Raw genomic sequence first — 18,531 nt, 5'->3', positions numbered from 1 at the left:
CAGTGCCTCCCCCCGGCAGTGATGCAGGCGCTTTACCTGGCGCACCTGGCCCCGTCGAGCCCTTCCTGCACGCGGGCGGGGTCCTTCCTGGCGTGAGGCAGCGAGAAGTTACATTTTTAATGCATTTTTTCCCTTGCCTCAGCAGGCCGGGGAGCCGAAGGGATCAGCTTTGGGGCCGTCGCCTCTGCTCCCGTCTGGGGCTCGGTTTGCATCATTTCTGAACCGATTTAAAAAAGCCACCCCTCCCCCCCCGCCAAAAAAAACCCACCCCCAAAAACCGAGCAGACCAAGCCCACACACAACATGCTGTGCGGAAGGACTTCCACTCCCTGGCTGTGCCGTTCATGGTAGCGATCAGGAAAAGCCTTTGGGGGCTGCAGGATCTCCGTCGTCTGCTGCTGCCGTCGCCGCCGCTGCCGCTGCTGCTGCTGCTGCGGGTTTTGGTGCAGGGAAACAAAACTGCTGCCTCCTCCATCCCCGAGCTCTTCGCAGCTGCGTGTTTCTGCGGCCACGCGCCCCCCCAGACGGACCTCTCTCCATGGACTGATAGTCTCTCCTCCTCGCTCTCTTTTTTTTTTTTTCCTTGAAGGAGGACAGGAAGAAAACCAGGGCATTGCTTTGGGAGGAACCGCACTGCATTTATTCATTGTGTTCTGGTGGATCTGTCCTGAGGTTAATCTTCTTTTTTGGGGGGGGAAAGGAAAACATGACGTCGCCAGCTAAATTCAAAAAGGATAAGGAGATCATAGCTGAATATGACACTCAAGTGAAAGGTAAGGAAAGGGGTTTCCACCCCCATTGAGATTTATATTGTTAGTGCAGCCTTGACTTGCAAATGGAAGAGTTTGCACTACGGAGATGGGTGGGGAAGGAGGGAAGCGTTTGCAGGCTGCCTGGAATTTGCAGCCTTTTTTCATAATATAATGTCGTAAGGAATTTGCGGGGGGCGGTTTCCACACCCCCCTGCCATGTCAGTGCTGTCTTGTGCATCTTAACGAGAGGAAATTTTCCCTGCATATGATCAATTGTTGAATTTTAGGGAGACGTATGTATTTTGGTCTGCAGGCTGGAGAATATGCTTGGGTTTGAAATGCCAGAGGCGGCGAACTGTGCTTTTTAATTTCCACTCCCTGAGGAATCTTTGCAACCTTGTGTAGCACCTAAAGAGGACGTTTCATTTGCCACTATTGTTGACCCTTGCTTAGAGGGTCTCTTCGTACCTGTCTGTGCCAAATAGCGCTATTATTCGGTCTCTCATACTCAATAGGACCATGCTCGCTGTAGGTTTCCTGCACTCCTGGCTGAGACCCCATGGTTGCAGGACATGTATGTAACGCATGTAAATGGCATTGCAGTCCTCTTAAGGCATATCTGGAATGACAGTAACTTGATATACATATTCCACATAAGTATACGCTGGCTTGATTCCAGGATCCTGCATGCCTTGGGTGACAGAGGATAGTGAAATGTTGGCTGACCTCTCTTGTGTTTGCAAAGCTTTCAAGATAATATCCATGAAAAAAATTCTTCCATGTACGTTACTTGGTAAATTGCTGCTGTTGGGAAATAACTAGATTTAGGAGGTTACTTAAGTGATTGAAACTTGCTTGGTATGCTCATAGTGTGCAGAAAAGGATGGCCTTGGGATATAAGTGATTGATTTAAATCACCAATTTTTAATCTGTGATTTAAATCGGTAAGTAGGAGCCCTAGATTAAAAGCAGCGATTTTTAAATCGTGGTTTTCAGTCATGCTTTTTAATTATTTGCACTGAAAAATGGTTGGTCACTGCTGAATATCAACATACTTTTCATAACATGTCATATCTAACAGTAAATTTTGTACTTTTCTTTGCTAAGTAAGGAAGTTACAACATCTTTTATCCTTTATTTAAGATCAACATATGGTCGTGCACATTATTTTTACATGTTAGAAATGATGAATGGTGTGCTCCTTTTTTTTTTTGATCTGACAGATATTGTTGAACTAGTTTTGTCAGGTTGGATTTAGATGGGAACTGCTGTTAAAGTAAATGCAGAAAAGGGCATTATACATTTTTCTTATTATTAAATGAAAGCATCTTCAATGTGCTTGATCTATGAACTCGTTTTTCTAATCAAAGTCTGTTGCTGCATTTATAACTAGCACAGGGAGGGAGGGAGTGTTTCTTGACGTCATGTCTTCCAAGATTTCTGGAACTAGTAGAGCTCATCCTCTTTCATTAGCAGAGGTTGGAAAAGAAAATTGTGCATGCCTCCTTTTTCAGTGGCTTCTCTGCTGTGCATGAACTCGGTATTGAACTGCACCCACTGAATATTTTCACTTCCATTTATTTGCTCTGCCAGCAGTACTTTACCACTTTGACTGGTACAGTTTCGAGGGGTTTACACAGTGACCAACATGAACTCATGGGCTGACGCTCGTTAAGATTTCAGCAGCAAACATGCCCTATTTTAGTTGAGTAAAAGACGATGGTGAGTGTAGGCCTTGCTAGTGGACTCAGTGTGGGTTTGACTTGTCTTTGTTTGGCTGTTTGTTTCTACATTTTCTCAGATGCTGCCGGGCCCTTGGATGGCAGGCAGCAGCACTGCCCGGAGTTGTGTATCTTTTGTCCTGCCACCTCTTCTTTTTATTTGCAGTAACACATGCTCATTTGACAAGCTGGTTAGTCTTTTAGAGTGCCCACAGTCCAAATGGGACACAGCTGGGAAAAGATGGCTTGAGTCCTTCCTCTGTCAAGGACCTAACTGGAGTTGCCCCTTGTCCAACCTCAACTGAACAATGCTGGATAATGATACGTGCAGCCTGGGAGAAGCTTTTTGCATCTGGTTAAAGACTCTCTTGCTTCTCAGGGTACCTTGGGTCTCTAATTGATGAGACCTAGTCAGTTCAGGGTGCTTGAAAAGACTCGGGCTTGATTGCTCCTACTCTGTTCCAGCCGTTGTGCAGTTGGGAGGAATTCAGTTACATTGCAAATTAAAGTGGCGCTGAGAGGTGCTCTGAGCCCGAGCTTTGTGCACTGACCTAATGTGCAGCGGACAGATAGCACGCAGATAAGTCAATTCTGAACACATCTAATATGTACAGTATGATACTATACTGTGTCAGTGGCTGGGTGGCAGATGGTTATCAAAATAAAACAAGCACAGGGATATTATTTCCCCCCATATCCCCTTTGTTGAGGTGAAGGTTCCCTCCTTCAGCATACTGAAACAAGGGCTTTCTTGATACAGAGCAGTTAACTGTTGCACCGCTAGTCTCTTAGGTCACCTATAGACGTGAGGGACCTCTGCTGTAATGCATGCTAATTAGCACGCTCCAGCAGCCTCCACGTCACTTGTGTTGGGCATCCTCGCCTTTCAAAATGGCAGCAGGGGTGCTTTAACTAAAGCTTATTGAACGAGCTTTAGTTGAAGTGCCTCGGTGCATTTTGAAGCGCAGGGATGCTGAATACAGGTGCTTTAATTAGAGAGGCTCTCAGAGTTGCTCTAATTAAAGCACCCTGATCCACCTCCACCTTGCAGCACGTGGGCAGACGTACTTAAATAACTGTGCTCCAGGAAGAGAGGACAGCTCTATTTTATTCTGAAGCGTGTTAACTGACCTGCGGTGTTGTTAGCTTCAGGTGTGAAATGTGTTGTGTGAAGAGGGTTGGTCTGTATTGGAATTGAAGCTCTCTACCAGGATGCCAGAAAGCAGCAGGAAGAAGTAGCACCCGTGATTCAGGAGGTTGCACTGTTTTCTTAATGGCTTATCGTTTCAATCGTATCCCGTCATATCAGTTACCATTATTCTCCGGCGTGGTGATGCAGGGCACTGACTGTTGGATGGCTGAAGTCTAAAGGCTTGTCCATTTGTGGTGGTTAAAAATTCCATGGTCCTTGTGTAACAAAAGCTGTGATGTTAATTGTGGTGACCTGGGCAAATGTTAACCCTGGTGGATAATATTCCATCTCTCTAAATTATTTCTGTAGCACTGTCTGAGCACTTAGTTTTTCCTATTCTGTTTGTGCATGGTTGCTATAGGAATTCATCCCCGAGGTGGCTGCCTCAGCACCAGCTAAAATGAATTTTGTTATATTGGGTGCCGTCTACACTATAAGGCATTATCCATCTGTCTGGGCTATGGGAGAGTTTTGTGATGGCGTGTTTGCTGACGTTAAAAAAGGTGCGCATTTTTAGCTACGTCCTATGATAGGGTGATGTGAGGCAGCTGTGTTTTGAGACTTCACTTAAAAATAATTAATTCACAATGACTGTGCTCTTTCTTGCACCTAATAAAATGCCTCAGCTTGGTTTGAAACCTTCATTAACTATCTGGGGTTGGCTAACGAAACCTACCTGGAGAAAGGCATTGGTTTGTGATTAGTAAGGTCATAATTACTCCGTGGTGCTGAGCCGCTGCTCAAGCTAGATCATCAAACTGTGACTGTGTGTCCAATGAAAGTAGTCTTAATTAGCGGCACTTATTGTTCCCCCAAGAATTAATTGTGGCCATCTGAGGTATTTGTTTCTTTATTGCAACCATCATAAGCATGCCTCTTCTTTTTCTGTTGCAGCTGCGATTTGCCCGGTCCCTAAGCCTGAGCATGGCTGTGGTCACTTGGGAGTTTCTTTCCTCGAGCCTTGGGGCTTTAGTTGGGGTAACTCCAGGGACTGTGTGGGGAGTGCCGTTGTGATGGCTCTTTGGGTACGGTCGTGTCCAAATCTGGGCAAATGGAAGTTTCCTGTGTCTGATTGGACTGAAGGGAATCAAGGTCCCACCGCACTGCCTGGAGAAGGTTGCAAAAAAGTCACCAACTTTAGTGGCTTAACTACCCGCAGTAGAAACTTTGAGCTTCTGCCTTCCATATGCACCAAAGTGATGGTAGAACTGGCAGGGCTTCCTTGAATGGCTGTTTTTCATGCACTTGGGTGCATCTTACGCTCCGGGGGGTTGGAGGACAAGCAAGTATCAAGGCAGATTCCTAGAAAGGGTGTAGTTAAGAATACTGTTGTATTTGGGGAAAGTATTTAAAACATTGGGTTACATGTCAGACAGGAGGCATTCTCCTGAGGATGGGGTTTTGGGGGGGAGGGATACTGTGAGACGGGGAGCTACCAAGCTGGGAACTGAGATCCTTTGGCTTTGCTAGCACAGGCTCATCCCTTTGCCTGGATTGTCTTTCCCGGCTCCTGTGCATGGGCTGTGGGATGACAGAGGATTCGTTTATACAAGCGTGGCATGGAGGAGTTGGCCAGCTGCACATCTGGGTCTGATGCGAGACCACCATGTTCCTCCTTGGCTTCAGTGCGTTTAAATCGGAGCGCCGCTTGTCTGTGAGAAGGAAGGCCAACGCTTTTCTCCTCTGACTCTTCTCTTCTTTCTCATCCTCTCCCAGGAGAGCCTTATTTAATCAGTTTGGGTAAAGCTGCAGTAAATAGCTCCATGGCTGGGGCTCGGGAGAACTAATGCTGCCGTAGCGAGGGTTCAAAATCCATTTTATTTCGTTCCTGAAAAAGCAGCAAGTAACAAAGGTTTAAACAAAAAATCTTCCCTCCCTCCTTGAAAGGGAAATTGCTCACCAGAGTTCAGTGTATATGGGGAATATGGAAAAAAAAAAAAAAAAATAGATCAGATTAATCCTGAACAAGTGGAGGAGACCCGGTGTGTGCATGTTCACTCAGCCTATTGCAGAAATGGGACTTAATAACAGGAGATGCTGGGCTGCTGTTCCCAAAGGGTGATGTTTCCCCTCCCCCTCATACTTTCAAACCGAGTCTGGTATACCGGCATCTTGCCTTTTTAACACCTCCGCCAACGCTGGCGGCAGCTCCGGTTTCTCCTTGTGACGTGGAATTGCGTGTGGCCGAGTCGGCCTGGTTATCACCCTTTGCTTGCACGGCTATTTTGAAATCTGCAGGTGACCGTTTTGTGAGCTAGACTTTGTTCACCTTAAGCAATGTTAGCTGGATCTTTAATCCTGGTAAGGTCCCTCTTGCAGGCTGGGGCTCTTCTGGGAGGCTGCCGTGCTCCCTTACACGCTTGTCGCTCTGGGGTCGGAGACAGTGGCAGGCACCCCGGTTGTTGGTGGTAATTCAGAGCGGTTTAGTTCAGTCAGCAGCTGGTTGATAGATGCTAATTTTTGGAAGAACCTTCTTGAAAAAAGCGTCTATGTATGTAAATCTCATGTTTTGGAATGGCATGACTTACTGAACATAGATAATAGATGTATCAGACTGCTGCTCTATAGGGTAAGCGTATATGGAGCCCTATTCCGGGCAAGAGGCATTACCTAGATATACTTCATTATCAGCCTTGGCAAAGGCTTCCAGTACCGTCTCTAGCACTTTATCCACGGTGATGATGAACTGAGTAACTGGATCCTTTGTTTAGGGCAGTTTCTTTGTGACCATTTAATTTGATCCCGTTTCTAGCTACAGATATGGGCACGCGTGTCTACTTTTGGGGACGGCGGCCGGACGGTGCGGTGCTGCTTTGGCCACGGCTGTTTGATATGCGGTGTAAACAACAAAATGCAGTTTTCGGTTCACTTTGCCAGGTCGAGTGGAATATTTTAAAGTGTCCAGTTTGTGTATATTGGATTACTGTTTACATTTACAATGTAAAACTACCTTTTAAGGGGGTTTTACAGTTAATCATTGCTCTATGCCTGTAAGTGATTCCATTTGTTCGCGGCAATGACTTACTCCAAACCTCTGGGTATGGGATTGCTTTAGAAGTCATCTGTTTCCCTGCAGTTTTTGATAGTGCTAATCCCTGGAGGTTTGGATCTGTTCAGAACGGGCCAACTAAAAAGTTGGATGCCAAGAGGGGGGCCCTGCTCAGTGCCTGGTTTAGTGTTACAGATACAGTTTGTATTCCTGGTCTTCTGTGTGCTGCCTGCTAATGGATTATTAATGAGGATGGGGGGAGGGGAGGAGAGTCATTCCTCCTTCCTTCACCTCCAGCCCCCAAAGTGGCCGGTCTTCTCATCAGTTAAAACTTCAAAGCTAATCAAAAGGATTCAAGCCCTAATGAGTACTGTTGCATCTTTGGAAAGGAAGAGATTGTCCATGTAACTTCTGCACGAGCTCTTCATATAAGGCTGCTAGTTGGCCAGCCTGTTTCCTTCCCTTTGTGCCAGCCGGAGCAGTCCCACCATGATTTTTACTTCTTTTCTTATCCCTAAATGGCTATTTTTTATTCCTGAAACATGTTTGACCAGCATGACTTGGTGGGGGGGGGGAGAAAAAGGGGGTGGCCTCTTAATTTCTTCCACATCCTGGTTTGGCTCATTTTGCATGCACGTGCCCCCACCTCTGCCCTTTCCCACCTTTTAATGAATGTTCTGAAGAGGTAGAAACCTGGGCCCTGCATCTTCTGGAAGTGTTGCGGTAGCCTGCCTCTCCTTTCTCCTTGCCCAAGCTGTATTTTGTTTGGACGTACGAGATCCGGAGAAGACTTGGCTAGAGAGCAGACTTCAGCAGACGAGAGGCACGGTTCAAAATGGGCACGTTACAGACCACTTAGGTGGCTTGGCGTTTGCACCTCGAGTGTAGAGAGTTCAACAATACTCCTTTTTCTCAAATATGAAAAAGGAACATGCCATTTCTCCCAAGCTTGAGCAATATGAAGACTTTCTAGAGCAGGGGCTCTCCAAGCTCTTAATTCTTACTTTCAGTCTCCGAATCTTTGGGCTCACTGATTTTTTTTTTTTTTTTCTTAATCACCAGCAACTTTTTCTGACGCCCTTCTTTTCAAACTGACATTTTCCTGAACTTTAAATGTGTGTTCTTGGAAGGAGCAGTTGAGAAACTTGGATCCTAATGCGTGATGCTGTGGGGGTGTGTGGGTGGGTTTTTCGTTTTTGTGCCATCTGCCAATTGGAAACCAGATTTTATTCTCTAAAAAGGTATTGACTAATTGGCAAAAGACCAAGAAGCCACATGGAAACTGGAAAGTCTTTTCTTGCTAATGCATTACCGGTTTGTCGATAGCTTTGTAAAAAGCTTATTTAAAGGACCCAGTTACCTGGGTTGGTTAAGTGCTCGCCTACCGCACGTGTCAGTCAGGAACTTTCAAGAAGCAAGGGTTGTTGGTTTGGGGTGTTTTTGGAAATGCCTCTTACTGGATCAACAACGTAGTTGGTTCAACACTACGACAACTGCTATAATACGAAATTGTAATGCTCTTAAGGAGGTTGCTACAAGTCCTCCCACCTTGGTACTGAATTCAGCTGTTGCATTTCTGTCTGGTTGCATTCTCTGATCTGGTAATCCACGGGGAGCCAGGTTGATATGAAAATCCTTAATGTTCATTTGATTGACCTTGTGCCTCTTCTTCAGACAAAGGCTCCATTTGGTACTTGAATGGCGATGTCGTGGGAGAGGCCTGTTTAATTGCATCCATCCATGTAGCAAAATTGGAGCATCGTGTTTCTCTGATGCCCATTGTTTACCTCCAGGAAGAGCGTCTCCTTATTCACTGGAAAATCATCCATTTTTAGATGGCTTTGTGCAAGACTGCTGCCTTTATCTTCCACTTGGCATGCTTTTGCTGGTGTTTGGCTCCTAGGCAGACCCTCTTATACAGTTCAGGTTTTGTGCCTCCTTTTGAATACTTTGTGTTATGCCACACTCGGTTGCCACGTAACGGTGGCATATTTGTGACACGTTCTCCTTGAATTACACTGGAAGTGCGGCAAAAGAAATACCCTCCTCCTGAGGATCTTTGTCCTTTCCAAATGCATCGCTAATCCTCTCGCTCTTCTTATAGTCTGTCTTGCTGATGGTGGAAATAGATACTGCAAGTGAAGCAACTTGCCTACGGCTGAAAGGAGGCGTGCGGCAGAGATGGGCACGACGGTCCTGATCTTCTGTGCCATTTCTTAGCTACAAAGACTGTACCCTTGGCCCTCCTCTTCCTGAATATCCAGCAAATCCCTGTGCTTTTATTATGTTGGGCAGGGACACTTTTATGTGCACATGTTTATAGCCAGAAAACCTGCACTTCCGACAAAAAGTTGAGGAAAGTAAGCCTGTTTTCTTTCCAAAAGCAAAGCTCCCATCGCAAATGGATTGTGCCAATTCACACCCGGTGTCGAAGCAATGGGTTTGACAAAACTGACTGTTGGAGCCACGGGACGTGCGGCCCCAAAACCATGCCTCGGATCAGTAGCGAGAGAGTTAATCGTTCCTGGAGCGAGAAGCAAATGCTTGGGATCGTAAAGCAAAATACTGCACTTCCTTTGTAAATCTAAATGTAAAATGATCGTATGTTTACAAGAGCTGGAATTATTTGGGAGCCCTGCTTGTGCTCTGGATTTAGCTTGGGCATGATGTTACAAGAGTAGTATGTGGTGAGCCTAGATAAGAGTTTGTGATAGGCAGCTTGGTCAGGATTTATGCGTTGGGAGAAATAAGCTTATAACTTGTCAGTCCTTAACCTAGCAAGGCAGGAGGAATGGGAGCAAATATAAATGTAAATGCGAGCTGGGGGTGGGGAAGTCTTTTAAGCCAGATGCGTCTGGCACCATCATTCATTTAATGCAATGTGTATGTTTCCGTATGCTGCAGCATGTTGCATGAAATAACGCAGTAAATCTTGGGAGTAAAACGCCAGTAATAAAATCTCCAAATAGCCCTAGAGGTTTGGGGGATGGGGGATGAAGTTTCTTGCTCTGATCCTCTCTCTTTCATCCAAGGTGCTAGCAAAGTGGGGGAAAATAATCCAGGAGTTTTAGAGTTGTGATTTGGAAGTAAGAGAAACGTGGCTATTAAAGACTTAACTGAATGGTCTATGCAGGGCTTTCAGGAGGAGCCCGAGTTTAGGCTGCTGCTTTGTCAACCGCTCTGGATTTTATAGGAAGCTAGGCTCATTTTAATTTGGGAAGGACTTTTCGGGTTTCAACTGGACGTTTGCTTCAACTAGATGCAGCCAACTTTGCTTTGATAAGGCTGAACAACTGGGGCAGCAAAGTCCCGCTGTACTGTGATGTTTGATGGGAAGGGAAGGGGTGGGAGGGAGGGAGCAAATGAAACAAAACCCCATGGGGGAAGTTGGGCAAGTCGCCTCGAAAGAAGCCTGGAAGTTCCTGACCCTTCTCAGCCATACCAAGGTGCTGCTCTTGCCTGTTCTGAAATTTTAAATTATTTTGCGATCCCATTTATTTCTGTAAAATAAGGCTTGATGAAGCTGCCAGCTTTCTTATCTTGGTGGAAATGTGGCACATGAGCAGCTCCTGGCATCTTGAGCTTAAGAAGGTAACAGAATAAGCAGATTAACGCTCAACCAAGAGAGGATTTAGATCTACAGGAGTGAAATGCTGCAGTGATGATATTTAGTCGGCGCTATTAATTTTGAGGCTTTTTTTTTCCCTTAGAATTTCCAGTAATATCTTCTTGGCTTCCATTCTGCTGCTTTTAATCTGAAATAGTATTTTTTTTTTTTCCCCCCCATTGTCATTTAGACACGTATTTTCATGCAGATTGTAAATAGAGGAACTTTTTACAATTTACAGATGGTGAACGCTTACCATTTGATTCTACTTGAAAGAAAATTAAAAACGCTAGCAGTTGCAGGCTGGGAATTAGTCTGACTCTCCTTTGGATAAATGCCTGGTTGCCCTTGCCCGTGCCATAATGCTACCCTGAGAAAAGTAGTTTCTGTCCTTCCTGAATTTGTACCTTCAGACTTGCTGAACTGCCGCTCCCCAAGTAAATGGATCCATTTTTTTTGACCAAAGAGCTTAAGGCTTAATCAAACTATTTCTGCATCGTTGACTGGTTTTTGTAATGAAAATGAACATGATAGCATTTTCCTTGTTCAGTTAACCTAATCTGCTTTCTTTGCTGTCGGATTTTAAGTCGTTGATACAGATACCTCTTAAAATGACCACCAGCATTAGTTTCTGGAGTGTTGGTTGTTTTTTAAATAAACCAGGCAGAAAATATCAGATGTCGATTCACATATGTCTGTCTTTTTTTACTGGCTTTCTGCAACTCTGTGGCTTGGGTAATTTTTTGGCTGCTCAGTAAATTGTTCTCTATGTGGAGGAAATGTATACAAGTAGTTGGGAGAATGACCTCAAGCTTTCTCCGTGCTTGTGGATATTCCTATGTATTGTGCTGGCAGCTGGAGCCTTATAAAAAAGCCACAGCATGGAAGGTTTTCACTCCCTGGCATGAGGATGCTAGCAGCTGGAATGTAAAAATAATTGGGTGTCTCATGGCTTCGTTATTGTGAGCTCCTACAATCTAGGAAGTCGGTATTGGAGATGGAGCCCTTTGGGTGCGGGTCATGCTCGTCCTGAGCGGGTGCGTCTTCGCCTCTCATCTCTACTGTTCCCAAATTTTCCTACCGGTGCAGCACTGGTAAAAAGCAGTTTGAGTGCCAGCGTAGGCAAGGCATCAGTGACTACGGGCATCTTAAATGGCGTTCATGTTTCACTCTGGGAGCAGGTTTCAGCAGTAAGAAGACGTGCCGGCTGTGTCGTTGGTATCTTGTCTACTGCGGTGCTGCCGTTGGCGAGGGTTCGTTAGTGGTAGCTGTAGGGGGGCCATGTTTTAGGGGAAAAAGATCTGTAGGAAAGGTCATTAGCTTTGAGGTGAGCAGTGTGAAATTAGGTAGCGGGTCTGCGATCTCACTGTACGCCGCGCTGGATCGGCACCGATCAATCTCCTTGTTCGCCGTCTCTGCAGAGAGGCCAAGTGCTCCGTCCGCATGGGGGAAAGCAAGTGCACGGGACCATTTTGAGGAAGCTTTCGCTGCTGAAGTCTGCTGCTGCATATTCCTGCTTCCGCTTCGAAGGTTTTTATAGTGTGCCCTTCCTGGGTCCTGGTGCTTCTGCAATAATAAGTGTTCATAGGCGGGGGTGAAGTGTCTCCGTCTCTTAGCGCCCACCTCCATAACCGTGGACCCCCTCCTGGCATCTGTGGACGAGGTTCTTGGTCCAACACGGCTACAACCAGCCACCCCCCTGCATCTGTGAGCTCTCCTCATGTCTCGCACTGGTTTCAGGGCTTCAATCCCCAGGGGAAGTACCGGCGCCTTTCATCAGCCCTGGGTCTATTTGACATTTAAAAGAACTGAAGGAGGGCTGGATCGTGAGTTGGAGAAGTTTCCAGTAAACCACCCCGTGCATTTTTTGCCATGTGGCAACCACAAGTCGGTGGTAGACTGCTATGAGTTCAGCGGGTTTCTTGGGCTTCTCCCTCGCCCATCCAGCTCCAGCTGCGCGGTGCAGTATCCCTAGTAGTTTTTAGGAAACCACAGCTATGGTGACTTAGCTGCATCTTCCAGCGTTGTTGTCACTGCGGATGATCTCAGTAATTTCACCAGAAAATAAGCCATGAGGCCGGGGAAGCAACTGCACACATTCCCCCCCCAAAAGTCCCAGGGCAACTGTTCTGCTGCTTGCAGCTGAGGTTAGGTGTGTTTGATCTTGGCATCTCTTTGAACGAGTTAAGTTTCATGACGAACGTACGTTCTTGGCTTTTTGAGCGGTGCTGCCTTGACCACAGTGTCTGATGCACCAGTTGACTCGTGGTTGGACTTCCAGTGGCAGGGAACGCGTTTCAGTGTTGTAACGTCGTGGACACTAAAGCGATGCGACCCTCCCGCTCTGTTGTGGGTGGCTTTGATTTGAAACGAATTTTTGAAAGAGAATATTCCAAACGTGGAGGAGCCGCACTGTTTGTGGCGCACAGATGTTGATCGGGGTGTGTTACCTTTTGGGTGTGGGGGGGGTGGCGCATTATGTACAGTTAACTATCCTTCAGGCTGTTAAAATGCTATTAGTATGTAGAGTCAGAATCCTGGCTAGGGCTAGAAAAATGACTTGAGTGTAAGCTTGAGCTTTGCGATTTAATTATGTGCACACTTGGAGCTGTAAGGCTTGGAAGCAGGGGGGGAGGAAAACCTCCTGATACGTTGATTGACATGGTCCTTGCATGTCTTCAAAACGGCTGTGATTTGCTTTCACATGTATTTGTTGTTTTAGCTGTGAAATGGTTTTGTGTGGTTTTTCTTTTTGTTTCTTTGCTCCAGATGCCTTGTGCAACCGTGCAAGTCCTTTTGCTTCTCTTCCCTGCCCCCCCCCCCCTCCATTTTTCTCATCTTTAAAGGTTAACACTTCCTTGCATTACAGGGGTGCTGTGAGAACACATACATGAAAGGTTTTGAAGCACTTGGAGGAGGCCTACTGATTTAAAAGCACTACATAGGAAGAGTGGCTGTTATTACTGCTGCAACGCTTGTGCAGTAGACTTGTACACGGACAACAGTAATCGTAACATTAAACTCTTTCTTAGTTTTCTCATGGGCTGATTAGTTTGTTCCCTTTTCAGAAGTGTGTGTGCATGAGCTGTGATCGTTTCTGTTTGTATTTTTCTTATGACAGTCTGTTCTGCAAATGTAGTAAACAGCTTTTTGTCCATTTGGCCTCTCTCTCTCTCTCTCTCTCTCTCCCTCCCCCTCCCTTTGGAAAGCAGCCCTTTGCCTTGCTGTCTTTTAATGAAAGCATTTGACTAACTTCCTTGCCCCCTCCCCTTGTTAGCAGGGCCTGCTTCATCACTGCTGACCTTTTAAAAAAAATCGGTATCCTTCCTGTATTTTCTGTTGGCTTGGTAGGCTGGTTACACTAGAATCCATGTGATTTCTCGATAGGACTGACTCCACAGCACTACAGGAAGATGCTGAGATACGAACAAAAGACTCTGTCACTAAAGAGCTCAGAACTGTACATCTGGAGCAGGAGGGAAAAAGCGTCTCCACTATATAGAGGGAGGAACAATTGCAGCATTACAGAGGTCACAGGATATAGTAATGATGTTTAGATGGAAACTTAACTTGCTGTGAATGAAAATGTGCTTTCTTGCATTTCCCGCTGCAATTGAATTTCTAAAGGGCCTGAATGCTTGTTTTCATCTTTTTTTTCCCCCCAAGTCTGTGGGCTTGATTCCATGAATGCCTTTAGGACATTTCCTTTGGTTATGAAACAGAAATGAAGACATGGAAGATGAACAGTAAATGAGTAAATAGATGCTGCCCAAGGCTGCGACTCTCTTGACGTTCTTGACTACAAGTGGTGTAATGAATCTGGAGCCATCTTTGTACGCGATCAAACCAGAAGGCCTTGACTGCCTGAGCTGACAAGCCCCGCTCGGGTTTGGTTCGCTATGATCCAGCTGCATGGATGCTGCGAGCAAGGGAAACACGCGGGTTGCCTGTGTGCCATCTAACCTGCCTTGAGAAGGTGATGGCAACGCCTGACCTTGTCTGCGCACTTGCACCGTGTTAGGGGGTGGGGGTTGGCCACTCTCCTATTGTAGGTACACTTGTAAGGTGAACCGAAGTCAGCGAAAAGATTACAATTATTGTGCTTACACTTTATTTCGAGCCTGTGATAATGCTATATTTTGTATTGCTTTGCCTGTGCATTAATGTAACGCAGCACAGATGCGGTGCATGCTTTAAGATCTGGGAAAAGCTGAAGGGGATGCAGCACTTGTTGCTTGAAGTTTGGCAGCTGCATTCATGATGCAACTGGTCCCAGGGTACAGCTGAGACGCTGCAGCTGGGAAACGCATTGTATTTGTCCCCCCAAAGACTGAAGTGGTGGGCTGATTTCCTTCCCCCTCTCCTGGTCACACTTCCCTTTACATTGTGCGTTGCCCTCATAGTGTGGAGCTGGGTCAGGCTCCCCCACTTATCTCATCCAGGTTTGGCTGCAGTGGCTTTCTTCTTTCTGAGGTTGGTCTGATCCCTGATCACTTCAGCTGTTACTTCCCATTGATGGGGCTAGCACCGTTGGTAGTGGTAAATGGCTGCACACATCAATGGAAGAACTCCTTCTGTTTTGGCCCAGGCTTGTAATTCCAAACACTCTTCGCTTCTCTTTTGTTTTCTCACTCCAGATATGTCTTGCAGTCCTTTATAAAGATGAAACCGCTGTCTTCCTCTAGATCAGAAGACAGCAAATCAAACGCGATCCATCTCATCCACAAATGCGCCGGCTTTTATCCTTTCTGCCCAAGAAGTATTGGTGAAAAAGATGGGCCTTGCAGTGTGTTCATAAAGATAAAAAGAAAATCTAGCCAGTGTAAGAGTAAAGTGGAGGAATGAATTCCAAATTTGACGACCCCTCGTGGCAAACAGCCTGAGGCAGCTCCCACTCAAATGCCACGGAAGTTGCAATAACTTACAATAATAAGAGCAGACCAGGGAGGTGCTCTCTTTGCGGGGGTTTGGTTCAAGTCTAACACTTTGTAAATCTGGGGTCCTACAAGCTGAAAGCCAGCAGTTGGCTAATTAATTGGTGTCTGTCTAGGTTAATTAGCAGTATCACACAACTTTCTGAAGTGACAGAGCATGGATTATTCTAATACAGTTTCTATTGGGGGAAGGTTGCAAGTGCCAGCCTAGTTAGGGGATGGGGGGAGAAGTGAACGTGTTTTTTGCCACTGCTCCCACTCCGATTTGTAAAGGTCAGTTCACAAAACGCAGTTCACCTTCCTCTGCAGCGCTAGTTCCCTTCACAGATGGTTGCTTCCCTCAACCAACTAGCGTCAACCCAAGTGATTTAGGATTGCACTTCAGCCGGTCTCCGTGAAGGTATGAGAACATATTCAGTAGCCATGGTCAGATGTGTAAAAAAGGGAAGCAGGTGGTTTTATTGCCACCGCCTTCAGTTTTAATAGCCCTGAATCCATTCTTCTTGCCATTCCTGTTCGGAAAATTTGTATGTGTATTTACCGATGGGGGGGGGAGCTTCTCTCCATTTCCTTTTAAAGAAGAGAGGAAAAAGCATTCCTTTAGGGACCTTGTGCATGAGAAATCACATGTGGGATATGAAAGTGTAGTGGGGAGACTGGCTGCTCGTAGGCAGAGTCAGCTGGCTTCCTAAACTGTTCAGCATTTAACCAACCTGACCTGTGCTGTGTCTTGTGAGAAGGTTAAATGGTGCTTGCAGAATGGCTTTGACTCCTCAACAATAAGAGTAAAAATAAATTTAGCTCTGTGAATAGACAGAGAACACGCTGATGTACGGGGAAATCGGGTCTCTTTCCCCCCTCTCTGCTTCTATCTCAGGAGCTCCTCTGAAAGCCTTCTTGCTATGTAAAAACACACAGCCCTCGTTGAGGTGCTTCTAATTTGACAGTCGCTGTATTAAAAGCTGTTGACCTTTCTGTGTTTAGTACTTGCATGCTCCTATTTCAGTAGTATAGCATATATTTCTGCAGCTCTGGCTCTTTTTTTTTTTTTTTTTTTATCTCCAGTGATGAAGCTTTCTATTGCTCAGCGGTGGTGGGTGTATGGTGCTGAAGTAGCCCCTGTGAAAAACCTGTTTTTTAAATACTTTAAAGAGCTGTCGAATTAAATCATTCTTAATTGTTTTTGAGCTTTTTTTACTGCCACATTGATCTCTTTTTTTCCAGCTGAGTTCTGATATTCCTGTATGCCACAAATTATGATGTGAAGCCATTACAGTGGGTTTTGGGGAGGCTATTATGTATACATGGGAACCCCAAGTGATTTCATTGGGACCAGGTGCGTGTGTAAGTTAGGGATGTTCAGAAGGGTTGGTAGGATTGGTGCCTGCCACAGCATGGAAAAAACAAGTAATTGTTTCTCTTTGAATTTTTCAGTCTGTTTTTTTAAAAAAAAAGGATGTGTAGTACTGTTCAGCGCCAACTCATTCTGTCTCATCATTCAGGGAATCGCCCTGCTGGAAAGACGGGGTTATAGGTTACAAACCCAAGTGCATACCTTGAGATGGGGATTTTCCAAAGAGTGTAAAGCACTTAGACACCCTAAACCAATGTAGTTTGGGTGCCTTACTCCCTTGAAAATCCCAGTCTAAATGCATAGTTGCAAAACTGAGTGTTACAAACTCTTTGTGCCCATTTTTCTCCCTTGTGCTATACACAATGAAGCTTTCGATATCCCCCTGCCCCCATTTTTAATTGTTCCTAGAAATGTGTGCGGTGTCAAGTCTTGTTTTTGTTGGAAGAGTAGACAACTGGCGTTGAAGTGGCCAGAGTCCTTAAATATTTCGCCAGGAATTGTCCTCCCCAATTTTTGCCAAGTATTTGAGATAAACAGGTGTTAACAAAAACAAAGAGTTTTTAAACATCTTGCTAAAACTCCCTTCTCGGCTTTGCTAAAGCTTCAGCCTTAGTACCCTCATTCCTTTAGTCTTGCAGCAGAAACCGGGATGTTTTGAAGGTCTGGGATTTCAGATGGAGGATAGGGGCTCTTAGGTGGCAAAGCTACAGCAAAAGCACAGCTTTCCTCCCTTGCTCTGATCACCTTTACAGCATTCCAGCTCTCAGACTTTTTGCAGTATGTTTTAAGCATTACGGATGGTTTTTCCAGGCCGCTTCCAGGTTGGAGAATATAAGTTACTACTTGTTAAAAGCGTATGTGTGTGTTTTATACTGTGCATGCAATAACAATTACCTTTTTCTCACCCACTTCAAAATTTCAATATTGTTTTCTCAGATAACTTACAGAATGAGGAGAATTATGTGGGGTTTCTGCTCTGACCATAAGCGATGTAATTTAAGCTTCTTGCTAATCTCATGGTACATCTTACTTTATATTTTAGTGGGGGAAGGGATGGCTCTAGGGTGGTTTTTTTTGGTTGATTCGGAGCCATGCCGAAATATTTCAACAGGCTTTCAGTCGCTGAATTAGATCCTTTGTGCAGAAGTTGCCTGATCCGGTGGCATTGTGTTGTAAGTAACCTGAATAAACACAGGCAGGTAAAAAGATTAAGGGGTCAGGAATAATTTTGGGTTGACCTGCCAGTGAGGTGGCTAGCAAGGTTTATGAGGCTCGGTTACAGGTCGCGCCCCATACTGAGCAAGCTCCTCCGTGCGGCTTTTAAATCCCTGGTTAGAGAGGGCAGAGTTCGGAGGGCAGAGCTGCCTCAATTTGGTTTTAAGAAAAGTTACTCTGGCCGGGGCAAGGGGTCAGACCGGATGTTTTTGGGGATTTTTTGTTCCAAAATGGTAAATCCCAGCCCTGATGTGAGTGGAAATGCAGCTGAGCGGCGGGCACTTGGAGGGCTGAAGTGGACGCGGGGGAGGACGTGTGGTCCATAGCTCAGCAAGAGGGTTGGAGATTGCAGCGCCATGTGTTGCCACGAACATTTGTTAAATAACACCGTCTGGACAAGTCCCAGCGTGTCCAGCCTTGGGCTTGGTTTGTTAGATACTTTAAATGAATTTGTACATTGGTTTCCCAGCCGATGACCTTTCGCAGAACGTGTTTGTGCTCTGCCTTCAGGGCACATCTTTGTCCCTGCTCGTTCCTCCACCCTAAGGGCTTCGCCTAGCGGTGTGGGAGAGCACGCTTTCTCTGCGCGTGGCTTGTGCCAAACCACGTTAAAGCCCGGTTCGCCATCACGAGTACCATTTACTGCTTGGTACAAAATGCATCCGGGTACTTTATAGACAGGGGTGGGAGCTTCGAGGTAGACTTCAGTGGGACTATCTCTTCCCCCTCCACTCCCAAGGTCCCAGTCTCAAAGCATCAATTCCACC

At 45.8% G+C, this 18,531-nt stretch overlaps 1 protein-coding gene across 3 annotated transcripts in view; it reads left to right on the top strand.

Annotated features, from left to right (window-relative positions):
* Positions 1 to 121: 121 nt before the first annotated feature.
* SRGAP2 (SLIT-ROBO Rho GTPase activating protein 2) overlaps positions 122 to 18,531 on the top strand; it is a 160,266-nt gene continuing 141,856 nt past the window's right edge. Inside the window, exon 1 of one of the 3 annotated variants that reach the window (XM_019546533.1) lies at positions 122 to 773. In XM_019546533.1, coding sequence (XP_019402078.1) covers positions 707 to 773 — 67 coding nt within the window. In that variant the 5' untranslated portion in view covers positions 122 to 706. The remainder of the gene's footprint in view (positions 774 to 18,531) is intronic. The other 2 variants (XM_019546531.1, XM_019546530.1) reach the window with 2 other exon arrangements.

Source organism: Crocodylus porosus, unplaced genomic scaffold, assembly GCF_001723895.1.
Source record: "Crocodylus porosus isolate Cpor-Errol unplaced genomic scaffold, CroPor_comp1, whole genome shotgun sequence".
In the NCBI taxonomy this organism is placed as follows: Eukaryota; Metazoa; Chordata; order Crocodylia; family Crocodylidae; genus Crocodylus; species Crocodylus porosus.
This window is presented reverse-complemented; position numbering and strand designations above follow the sequence as displayed.